Consider the following 11,302-nt stretch of genomic DNA (forward strand, 5'->3'; position numbering starts at 1 on the left):
TTATTTTTGGGTTTTCAATTTAAAAAAAACAAAAAAAGGGTTTTTTTTTTTTTTTTTTTTTTTTTTGTCAAGTAATTTGACTAACTTCTATGGATCTATGTTTTCTTCAATTTTGAAATTCAGATCTTCAAATATTTGGAGTTTTACTTTCTTTTTCTTCCATTTTTATTGTGATGTTCGATGTTCTTAATCTTTGATTAAGGATTTTTTGGGTCACAATATCTCTACTGACCTATGATTTGGTGATCAAGAAAGAAAAAAGTCCATTGTCAACCACTGGGGCCTGGATCAGCAAAAACATCTGATAGAGAATCTTCTCAATCTGTCGTGAAATTCGTGAAGACTTGTTAACTTGTTTTCTTTGTTGAATGAATGTGATTTAGGTCTAATGAACTGTGCCAAGTGTCTCGCGTGTACAACAAAACAAACACACACACAGCACAATTCAAAGTATTGAATTGAGTAACAGACTCACAGACAACATTGAGGAGATGTTGAATGCATTTCAGAATACTATAGTCCTATTTAGACAAGCAACACAGATTTTCTAAGCATTTTTCTTTAAAATATAAATATCAATGTACACAATAATTGTATTTTGCATTATTGCCAGTATTGTTTTGTTCCACATATTATTGTTGGTGGCGAGGTTCTTTTTTGTTATTTCTTGTTACGATTTTTTTGTTTCCAGTTTCCATTATGTGTCCCATTGATGATGTAGATTTTGCTGCTTTTTGTTTGGCTGTGGCATAGCCTGGACTTGTTTGTTTTCGGTCGGTTCAGAGTTTAGTTCGTCGTTGGCATTTTGTTCGGTCAGATGTCATTCAGTGTTGCTTTTTTCGAAACGTTTTATTATTTCCATTTTAGATTTTATAATTTTTTCTACAAATATCTCGACCAGTGCATTTTGCCTGTTTGAAGAGAAGTGCGGTGCATTAGTGCAGTCAGAATCATAACTCACAATTAGGTCACAGTCCCCATCAAATCAAGTTAGGTTAGGTCAGTGACCCGAAACAACCACCCGGCCCCGTGTGATAGGAATAGTCAGGCAACTTTTTCTGTTTCCTACATAACTAATTTTAACCAACGAAAGGCCTTTCTTTATAGGGCTTTTTTCGAAACGTTTTATTATTTCCATTTTAGATTTTATAATTTTTTCTACAAATATCTCGACCAGTGCATTTTGCCTGTTTGAACAGAGGTGCGGTGCATTAGTGCAGTCAGAATCATAACAATTAGGTCACAGTCCCCATCGAGTTAGGTTAGGTCAGTGACCCGAAACAACCACCCGGTCCCGTGTGATAGGAATAGTCAGGCAACTTTTTCTGTTTCCTACATAACTAATTTTAACCAACGAAAGGCCTTTCTTTATAGTGTGTATAAAAATACAGTGTGAATATTGATTTTCGTAGGGCTTAACACAGTGGGTTTCAAATGTTTCAATATAGGGAATGAAGCACAGCTGTTTATCAACAGGAAGGGGAAGTAACGAATTCGCACCAAAAGCAGGTAGGTATCAGCTATTTCCAACTCTGCAAGTTTTTTCAGGAACAAAAACAACAGAAAGCTAAGTAAGAAAAGAAAAGGATAAAACTTCAGAAAAAAGCTGCAGAAGTGTAAGTTATTTTTCCTCGACAGAACTTCTCGTTTTTTAAATATTTTCCAGAGCAACATGTTTTTCACATTAACTAAATGCACTTCTTTTTCTTTCAACTAAACAAAAGCGTTCGCGCAGTCAAAGGTTTTTTCAATTCACAATGAGTGAAAAACTGGAAGGAGGAAGGAAAAGGGAAGGCAAGTATTTTATTTTCTGAACTATGAATTTTTGAATTTAATTTTTCACGTTTTTCATTTTTTTTTTTTATATCAACAAAACTGTGTTTTATTGTGTTTTAATTTTCTGGAATCTTTTCCTTGAACATTTTCCTGTTTTCTCTTGCCTTGACTTGGAAAAAGCTTTTATTGGGGAGTGTGGCAAAATCTGAGTTTTAAAACTGTTCACAGGAACCTTGGACGGTCTTCAAACATTGAACAAGTTGGTTCTATTTTAGAAAGTAGCTATGTTTTCATTTCATTTTTTTTTTTTTTTTAATATCAACAAAACTGTGTTTTATTGTGTTTTAATTTTCTGGAATCTTTTCCTTAAACATTTTCCTGTTTGCTCTTGCTTTGACTTGGAAAAAGCTTTTATTGGGGAGTGTGGCAAACTCTGAGTTTTAAAACTGTTCACAGGAACCTTGGACGGTCTTCAAACATTGAAAAAGTTGGTTCTATTTTAGAAAGTAGCTATGTTAAGACTTTTAAGCATGGGATGGGAGGGCAGTTCTCTATCAATCTTTCACTCCCGCCACCCCTTGCAATTCCAGGATTTCCAGTCTTCTCGATAGAACGTTTTCTTTGCATTTTCTTTCAAAAACTTCTTTTTCTTTCAACTAAACAAAAGCGTTCGCGCAGTCAAAGGTTTTTTCAACTCACAATGAGTGAAAAACTGGAAGGAGGAAGGGAAAGGGAAGGCAAGTATTTTATTTTCTGAACTATGAATTTTTGAATTTAATTTTTCACGTTTTTCATTTTTTTTTAATATCAACAAAACTGTGTTTTATTGTGTTTTAATTTTCTGGAATCTTTTCCTTGAACATTTTCCTGTTTGCTCTTGCCTTGACTTGGAAAAAGCTTTTATTGGGGAGTGTGGCCAACTCGAGTTTTAAAACTGTTCACAGGAACCTTGGACGGTGTTCAAACATTGAACAAGTTGGTTCTATTTTAGAAAGTAGCTACATATGTTTTAAGACTTTTAAGCATGGGATGGCAGGGCAGTTCTCTATCAATCTTTCACTCCCCCCACCCCTTGCAATTCCAGGATTTCCAGTCTTCTTGATAGAACGTTTTCTTTGCATTTTCTTTAAAATTTTCTCCTTGAACTTTTTCATCGCAGGAAGGAAGTTGCCTGATCGACTTGATTTTCTCCTAGCCTTTTCTCTATCTTGCCTACTTCCTTTTCACTCCCATCGAAAAGTTATCCATCTCTCTGCTTCCCCTACCACTGGTGGGATCTTTTTTTCTCCGAAGTTGCCTGATCGACTTGATTTTCTCCTAGCCTTTTCTCTATCTTGCCTACTTCCTTTTCACTCCCATCGAAAAGTTATCCATCTCTAGCTTCCCCCACCACTGGTGGGATCTTTTTTTCTCCCTCCTTCCCCCTCCTCGCCCCGTTATCAGTATTCAAAGTAGGGGACAAAGATTGATTAAGCACTCACCCTCCGTCCTGCTTTTACATGAGTTTTGAATTTGGCTGAAAACTAAAAACTTTCATGCATAACATTTTGGTTCGGTTGGCCCTCCTGTTTTCTTCTTGGAGCGAAGCGAAGACGACTTCTGAAAACTAAAAACTTTCATGCATAACATTTTGGTTCGGTTGGCCCTCCTGTTTTCTTCTTGGAGCGAAGCGAAGACGACTTTTTTTAGTTCCTATTGCGTTATGCGCTTTTCTTGCCCGTAATATTAGCTGCCCACTTGAAATTAGCTTTTTGCTACATGTAGCTGCAGTCCATTTCATCCAAAATAAGTAAGGTAAAGTGCTGGGAAGATACAGCTCGGAAATTCCACCCACTTGAAGGCTCCAAAAACCTGCCTTCTTGCCAATGTCTCAAAAAATTCACAAGCTAAAAAGCACACTTCGAAAAAAATCTCACGTAAGACTTGTGAGAAAAATGAGGGAGAGAAGAAGATGGAGGAGAGAGCTAAAAAAAAATGGAATAAATTTTACAAATTGAAACAAAAACATAAAAATGTTTTCGTGAGAGGAAGAGAGGGGGGCCAATGTCTCAAAAAATTCACAAGCTAAAAAGCACACTTCGAAAAAAATCTCACGTAAGACTTGTGAGAAAAATGAGGGAGAGAAGAATGATGGAGGAGAGAGCGAAAAAAATGGAATAAATTTTACAAATTGAAACAAAAACATAAAAATGTTTTCTTGAGAGGAAGAGAGGGGGACAAAATGTCAACGTGTAGGCATGAACTTGCATGAAGAATGGCGGAATAAAGAGGAGAAGGAGGAATTTTTGAGAGGTGCAAAATGGAAATGGAATAAAATAAGGAAATACGAAGAGGAAGTGAAAAGGAAAGAAACTGTCAAGTACTAACCCAAGGAAATGGAGGGAGAGTTCAAGTCTTATGCAAATGTTCCAGCAGTGGAAGGCCGGGTAGTACTGGAGTGGTGGTGGAAGATTTATTAGAGTTGTTGTTTCAGGAGGAAGAGATTTGTGGGGAGATCTCAAGTTTTCTTTGGAAAGACTCGGTTCAGGCTGTGTGGACGGTGGTTATTTTTCTTTTTCCTCCTCCTTATCCTCCTCCTCCTCTTTTTCCTCCTCCTTCTTATATCTATAATTGACGCAAAGTTTTCGAGTACAAATGGAGAGAATTAGAACCGAGAACACACGATCACAACAAGTTTTTATTGTTAAATGGTATACTGAAGTTTTTAATCCTCATATAGAGTTAAATGACTACAATGACATCAAAAACACAATGGCGGAATAAGTAGCCAAATGAGCTCCCTCAAATGATGATGGCACAGCCAAATATTGCCATTGTAAAAAAAATAATAATAATCGTTCAACTGCTGAACGGTTGAAATAGTAGGAGGCCTAATTAGCTCTGTAAACACTATACAATACTTATGTTATAGCTATGCATATTATTTCATAAATCAGAGCTCTGGTAGGACAAAAAACAAACAAAAGAGTTGGGATTCTCTCGAATTTGACAAGTTTCCTGTACACGAAAATTCCCACGACTTGTAAAAAAGGAACAGGGGGGGCATCGTAGCACCTCGTAGCTTGTGGGCTGATGATGGTGGAAGAACTTCTTGGCCAGTGGCGAGTCCATTGGTTGTGGTAATGTGGTTTACCTTTGATACAAAAGTTTGTCCTCACTAAAAATTATTTTTTGTAAAGAGAGGACATTATTGGAGGTTGCACTTGATCAACGAAAAAAGTCGTGTAAAAAAGTCCTAGAGTCCAAGGAATCGAAAAAAGGAAATGAGGACCTCCAAATAAAGTTGGAAAAACTTCAAAAGAATCAGAGAATGGAAAAGAGGACCCGAGATGAATTTGTGAAAGCTCTGAGCAGATCAAACAAAGGAAAAACGGACCGAAATTGAATTTGGAAAGCGCCAGGGAGCCAAACAAAAGAGAAAGCGAATCCCAAAAATATTGTCTGTGCAAAATTTTTTGTATAATGTGCATACAAAAAGCCCACACCAAGGCAAGGCTTAGGTGTAGGAGTAAACAGCCCTAAAGAGTGGGTTAAGCTCATACGAGTCTAATAAATTTAGACAGAATTTTGAAGTCCTCCACAGCAGATCAAGATCTACAGCAAATGCAGATTTCGAAAAGAGTCGTGTAAAAAAGTCCAAGGAATCGAAAAAAGGAAATGAGGACCTTCAAATAAAAGTTGGAAAAACTTGAAAAAAATCAGAGAATGGAAAAGAGGACCCTAAATGAATTTGTGAAAGCTCTGAGCAGATCAAACAAAGGGAAAACGGACCGAAATTGAATTTGGAAAGCGCCAAGGAGCCAAACAAAAGAAAAAGAGAAGCGGATCCCAAAAATAATGTCTGTGCAAAAAATTTTGTATAATGTGCATACAAAAAGCCCACACCAAGGCAAGGCTTAGGTGTTGGGGTAAACAGCCCTAAACCCTAAAGGGTGGGTTAAGCTCATACGAGTCTTAAAAATAAGACAGAATTTTGAAGTCCTCCTTTGATAAAGCCAGTTTAGTTAGCTTAGTTGGTAGTGCGTCTGCCTTGAAAGCGCTAGGCCGCGGGTTCGATTCCCGCCCGGGGCGGATTCTCGGAACGGCTGGCTTTTTCCTATCCTGTCTTCCTTCTCTCTTCGATTTCGGGACGATAAGACCATAGCAGTTACAGGTTCCCTCTGTCAAACCTCTAAAAAAAAATCCTTTGATAAAGCTCCAGCTCTGATTGTGGTTGATGGAAGTCTTTGGACAAGATACCGAGAGTTCTGTGAAGATCTATATTTCCAACACCTCCATACAGAGTTTGTATGATGGTTTGTTTTATGTAAATGAGTAACGTCTGACTGATGGTGAAGATGGCCTCATTAGGTAATGTATTCAGATTTGGGTGACGACTATGTGGCAGATGACAGATGAGGGGGACATAGACTCGATTCTATGTATGTACAGTACATAGATATTATATTTATAGAAATAGGTACATACATACATGTATATAATAATAATCATTATATATATTAGTAAATGAGTAACGTCTGACTGATGGTGAAGATGGCCTCATTAGGTAATGTATTCAGATTTGGGTGACGACTGTGTGGCAGATGACAGATGAGGGGGACATAGACTCGATTCTATGTATGTACATAGATATTATATTTATAGAAATAGGTACGTACATACATACATGTATATAATAATTAATATCTGTGTGGTGAGATTTCTGAGACCTACAACTTGGTGTTTGGTGATCCTATCTACAAGTCCTACATCTCGGTGTTTGGTGATATACCCATCTATTTGGTGAGAGTTTTGTCCACGCTAGTATAAGTGTCCCCTTTACCTACTTTATTATTCAAATGTATATGGTACAGTGGTACACACAAATTCGCTTCTGTCCTACTAATTATTGGATCTTGTACCCCAGTGCTCATATTTTGTTGAATTTTGCTAACGGTGTTGTAAAGAAAGTATTGGTTTAGTAGGTGTTTGGTGAATCATCCAACAACACAAGTCCAAAAACCAAAAGATATATGTATCTGATGAACTTTTGTTTGCAGAAGGGGAAAAACTTGAAAAATTGATATTTAAATATTCTTTGGATCTATGTTTTCTTCAATTTTGAAATTCAGATCTTCAAATATTTGGAGTTTTACTTTCTTTTTCTTCCATTTTTATTGTGATGTTCGATGTTCTTAATCTTTGATTAAGGATTTTTTGGGTCACAATATCTCTACTGACCTATGATTTGGTGATCAAGAAAGAAAAAAGTCCATTGTCAACCCCTGGGGCCTGGATCAGCAAAAACATCTGATAGAGAATCTTCTCAATCTGTCGTGAAATTCGTGAATGACTTGTTTTCTTTGTTGAATGAATGTGATTTAGGTCTAATGAACTGTGCCAAGTGTCTCGCGTGTACAACAAAACAAACACACACAATATTCTTTTATTAAAATTAAAAATATCATTCTTAAATTCCCAAAATAAATCTGGGTTCTTTTTGTGAGACCCATCTCTCAAGAAGCATGTGGTGTATCTTTGTCATATTTTGTGATGTGGTATTGTTATATTGGTTTGTTTCTTCATGAACAATATGGAGTATGGAATGATCATCAGCATGTGATATGTCCCATTGTATAATTAACCTGGGACCCATCTCATCACCTTCTGGAATACAAGAGGACCAGGTTATGACTTGTTTTCTTTGTTGAATGAATGTGATTTAGGTCTAATGAACTGTGCCAAGTGTCTCGCGTGTACAACAAAACAATTTGTTGAATGAATGTGATTTAGGTCTAATGAACTGTGCCAAGTGTCTCGCGTGTACAACAAAACAACTTTTTCATTTGTAATAGTTTTATCCTTTCTTCCGTCCAAATTAATTCCCAAGGGCTCCAGTGGTGATGATTGTGTTTGCACAAGATACAAAATTTATTTATGAATAACTACAAGAGATAAACTCTTCAAACGATCGCAATGAAGGGGCAATATAAGGGTTTTTATTATTCTCACGCAAATTGCTAACAAATGGTAAGACGTACGACTTTTTTGTTCTGAACAAAACTTTTTAAAACAAAATAATACATGATTATTACCTATTCAAAGACTTACCTATTCAAAGATATTATAGGATAGGCCTAGTATGTTACAGTTTGGTGGTCTGAAATTTTGGTTCCATTGGTTGTGAGAAAATATGAGAGTACCTGTGTATTGTTTGTTTATCGAGGACTCTTTTTGTTAATTCTTTAGATCTGATGTTTGACACTGAATAACGGGGCGAATTATAGGGCCTTTTCTTGAACTTGTCAAATTTTAGTTAGGTGCCTTTTGCTTTTGATCAAATTTAGACATTCATTCATATTGAGGTTTAAAGAGGTGTCATTAATTTAAAAGGGCATATAAAGGGCTTTTTAATACATTTTGATTGAATCTAATTCAGGTTATAATTAAATCATTTAAAAATCAAACTTAAGGGCAACACAGTGTCTCGCTGGAGGACGTAAAACTGAGATAAAACCAGCCCTGTCAAGCCACAGACAATAACACTGGCTCTTTTGGGGTACCTGAATGGGGCTATGGTCAAGTCCGTCTCAGGAAGTAGGGTACAACGACATAATTATGTACCTGTGAATATCCCTCATCTGACCCCTACAATTTAGGGGCCCTGACTCCCTGAGCTAGCTCTCTGGCCTTGATGACACCTCTTGGTAACCTATTAATGGGATAGTAGATGAACTCACAGAACTTTAGAGGTTCTACAGGTGAATTTTAGAGAAACTGGGGAGGTTGAAATAAACCAGTGAGGGTACTTCTAGGTTACATCAAGGCCTTGGGATAGCAGACCTATCAAACCCCTCATTAGACCCCTTCAGTTCGGGGGCCCCAAGCTAGCTCTCTGGCCTAGGCACCTTTTGGTATCCTAATGGGATAGTATATGGGATAGTCACAGCATTTCTCTGGAATAAACCTGAGTATGCGGGTGAATTTTAGAGAAACTGGCGAGGTTGAAATATACCAGTGAGGGTACTTCTAGGTTACATCAAGGCCTTGGGATAACAGACCTATCAAACCCCTCATTAGCCCCTTCAGTTCGGGGGCCCCAAGCTAGCTCTCTGGCCTAGGCACCTCTTGGTATCCTCTTAATGGGATAGTATATGGGATAGTCACAGCATTTCTCTGGAATAAACCTGAGTATGCGGGTGAATTTTAGAGAAACTGGCGAGGTTGAAATATACCAGTGAGGGTACTTCTAGGTTACATCAAGGCCTTGGGATAGCAGACCTATCAAACCCCTCATTAGACCCCTTCAGTTCGGGGGCCCCAAGTAGCTCTCTGGCCTAGGCACCTCTTGGTATCCTCTTAATGGGATAGTATATGGACTCACAGCATTTCTCTGGAATAAACCTGAGTATGCGGACTCTTTAGAGGTGCTGCAGGTGAATTTTAGAGAAACTGGGGAGGTTGAAATAAACCAGTGAGGGTACTTCTAGGTTACATCAAGGCCTTGGGATAACAGACCTATCAAACCCCTCATTAGACCCCTTCAGTTCGGCGGCCCCAAGCTAGCTCTCTGGCCTAGGCACCTTTTGGTATCCTCTTAATGGGATAGTATATGGACTCACAGCATTTCTCTGGAATAAACCTGAGTATGCGGACTCTTCAGAGGTGCTGCAGGTGAATTTTAGAGAAACTGGGGAGGTTGAAATATACCAGGAGGGTACTTCTAGGTTCCATCAAGGCCAGGGTATAGCAGCTTGGGCAGGGGAAAAAATACTGGTCACAATAGATCTACAGAGGTCGCAGTGTTAATTGCATACTCTCTTGGGAGAGGAGCAACCAGTCCCATAATAGAATAGAATAGAAGGGCGACACAAGTTAAAACAATATTGTTTCAACTTGTTCTGCATCAGCTTCTAAGCGGCGCAGCGGGAGGGTGTAATACGTGTAAGAAATCTCAGATTCAGCGTTCAGGAGGCACTGCCTGGCAATGTCAGTGGCGAAGGTGCAATAGGTGACCGAGAAACAGTAGGGTAGTTGCTAAAAAAAATGCTTGAGGATTTCATTTTTTAAGGTAGAAAAGAGGGGAATCGTTATATCACCTAGTTTTTGCCTACATCCCAGAATCAAGAAAAAGGGATCTTGGAAGCCCCAAAATTTTCAGAGAAATATATACTGACGAAAACTATATAGCAAGCAAAAAAATGGGTTTAAATTCTATGTAAAAGAATAGATTTTCATTCAAATGAGGAAATATTCAGACAAAGGCACCAAAACGTAAAAAAAAGCACAATAGAGAAATGATAGAGCTTCTCTATTGTGCTTTTTTTACGTTTTGGTGCCTTTGTCTGAATGTTTCCTCATTTGAATGAAAATCTATTCTTTTACATAGAATTCAACGCATTTTTTTGCTTGCTATATAGTTTTCGTCAGCATATATTTCTCTGAAAATTTTGGGGCTTCCAAGATCCCTTCTTCTTGATTCTGGGATGTAGGCAAAAACTAGGTGATATAACGATTCCCCTGTTTTCTACCTTAAAAACTGAAATCCTCGAGCGTCTATGTAAAAGAATAGATTTTCATTCAAATGAGGAAACATTCAGACAAAGGCACCAAAACGTAAAAAAAGCACAATAGAGAAGCTCTATCATCAAAAACCTATCCACACCCACGAATATCTCCGCCACTGGTCGCCTTCATCGTGCATGAATGAAATGTAAACACTGGGACTGGGATTGAATAGTGGAGGAGGGTACGATGGGGAGGAGGGGGTGAAATGCCCCCGGGGGAGAAAGTACACCCCCCACCCCTCTCACAAGCCTAACATCAGAACACCATGTACGGAGCCGAGCCCTGTTGTGTAACGTGGAAACATTTCAATATTTCAATGAGGTAGAAACAGGGTCCCGGAAAAGAGGTAACTGCACGGGAACATCGTATCGTTTCGACCTCTTCCAGGCCATTTGGTCCTTATTCGTTTTCACGTGGTACACCTGGAATCGAACCTGCGACCCGGAGTCTAAACTGCTATTCGGTTGCTCTATAGGACGGAGGATTTCTTGGTTGGTGGATGTCTTGGGCTCCTGGTGCTGAGCAGTTCCGGGTATTCCAGCTGGTTTGACAGTTTCTTCAGAGTTCATTTTCGGGACTGTCCTTCCGGGCTATTTCGTTAGCTGATTTAGTCGTCGAATTTAATTTATCTCCTATTTCTTGGATCTTCTTAATTATGGAAAAAAAAAAAACTAATTAATTACAAATGGTATGTAAAATGAAACTAACTGGCTCTCCTATTTCTTGGATCTTCTTAATAATGAAAAAAACTTATTAATTACAAATGGTATGTAAAATGAAACTAACTGGCCGAATTTAATTTATCTCCTATTTCTTGGATCTTCTTAATAATGAAAAAAACTTATTAATTACAAATGGTATGTAAAATGAAACTAACTGGCCAGAAAATTGCGTTGCCTTACGATAAAAATGCACATTGAAATAAAAATAACAATCAAAGATTATTAAGAAAACAAGCAAAATAAAATCAAGGAAAAGT

The 11,302-nt window shown here is 37.9% G+C and overlaps 1 protein-coding gene across 1 annotated transcript in view; it reads right to left on the reverse strand.

Annotated features, from left to right (window-relative positions):
- The window catches only part of LOC113468723 (sodium leak channel non-selective protein-like), a gene marked incomplete at its 3' end in the record, with an annotated part of 12,206 nt that extends 1,314 nt beyond the window's left edge, over nucleotides 1–10,892 (reverse strand). The window contains exons 1-2 of the mRNA XM_026825833.1: nucleotides 10,758–10,892; nucleotides 9,652–9,792 (exon numbers count right to left, since the gene is read on the reverse strand). Of these exons, the coding sequence (XP_026681634.1) occupies nucleotides 9,652–9,792; nucleotides 10,758–10,892 (276 nt within the window). The remainder of the gene's footprint in view (nucleotides 1–9,651; nucleotides 9,793–10,757) is intronic.
- Between the last annotated feature and the right edge of the window lie 410 nt (nucleotides 10,893–11,302).

This window comes from Diaphorina citri, unplaced genomic scaffold (genome assembly GCF_000475195.1).
Source record: "Diaphorina citri unplaced genomic scaffold, Diaci psyllid genome assembly version 1.1 scaffold823, whole genome shotgun sequence".
Lineage (NCBI taxonomy): Eukaryota > Metazoa > Arthropoda > Insecta > Hemiptera > Psyllidae > Diaphorina > Diaphorina citri.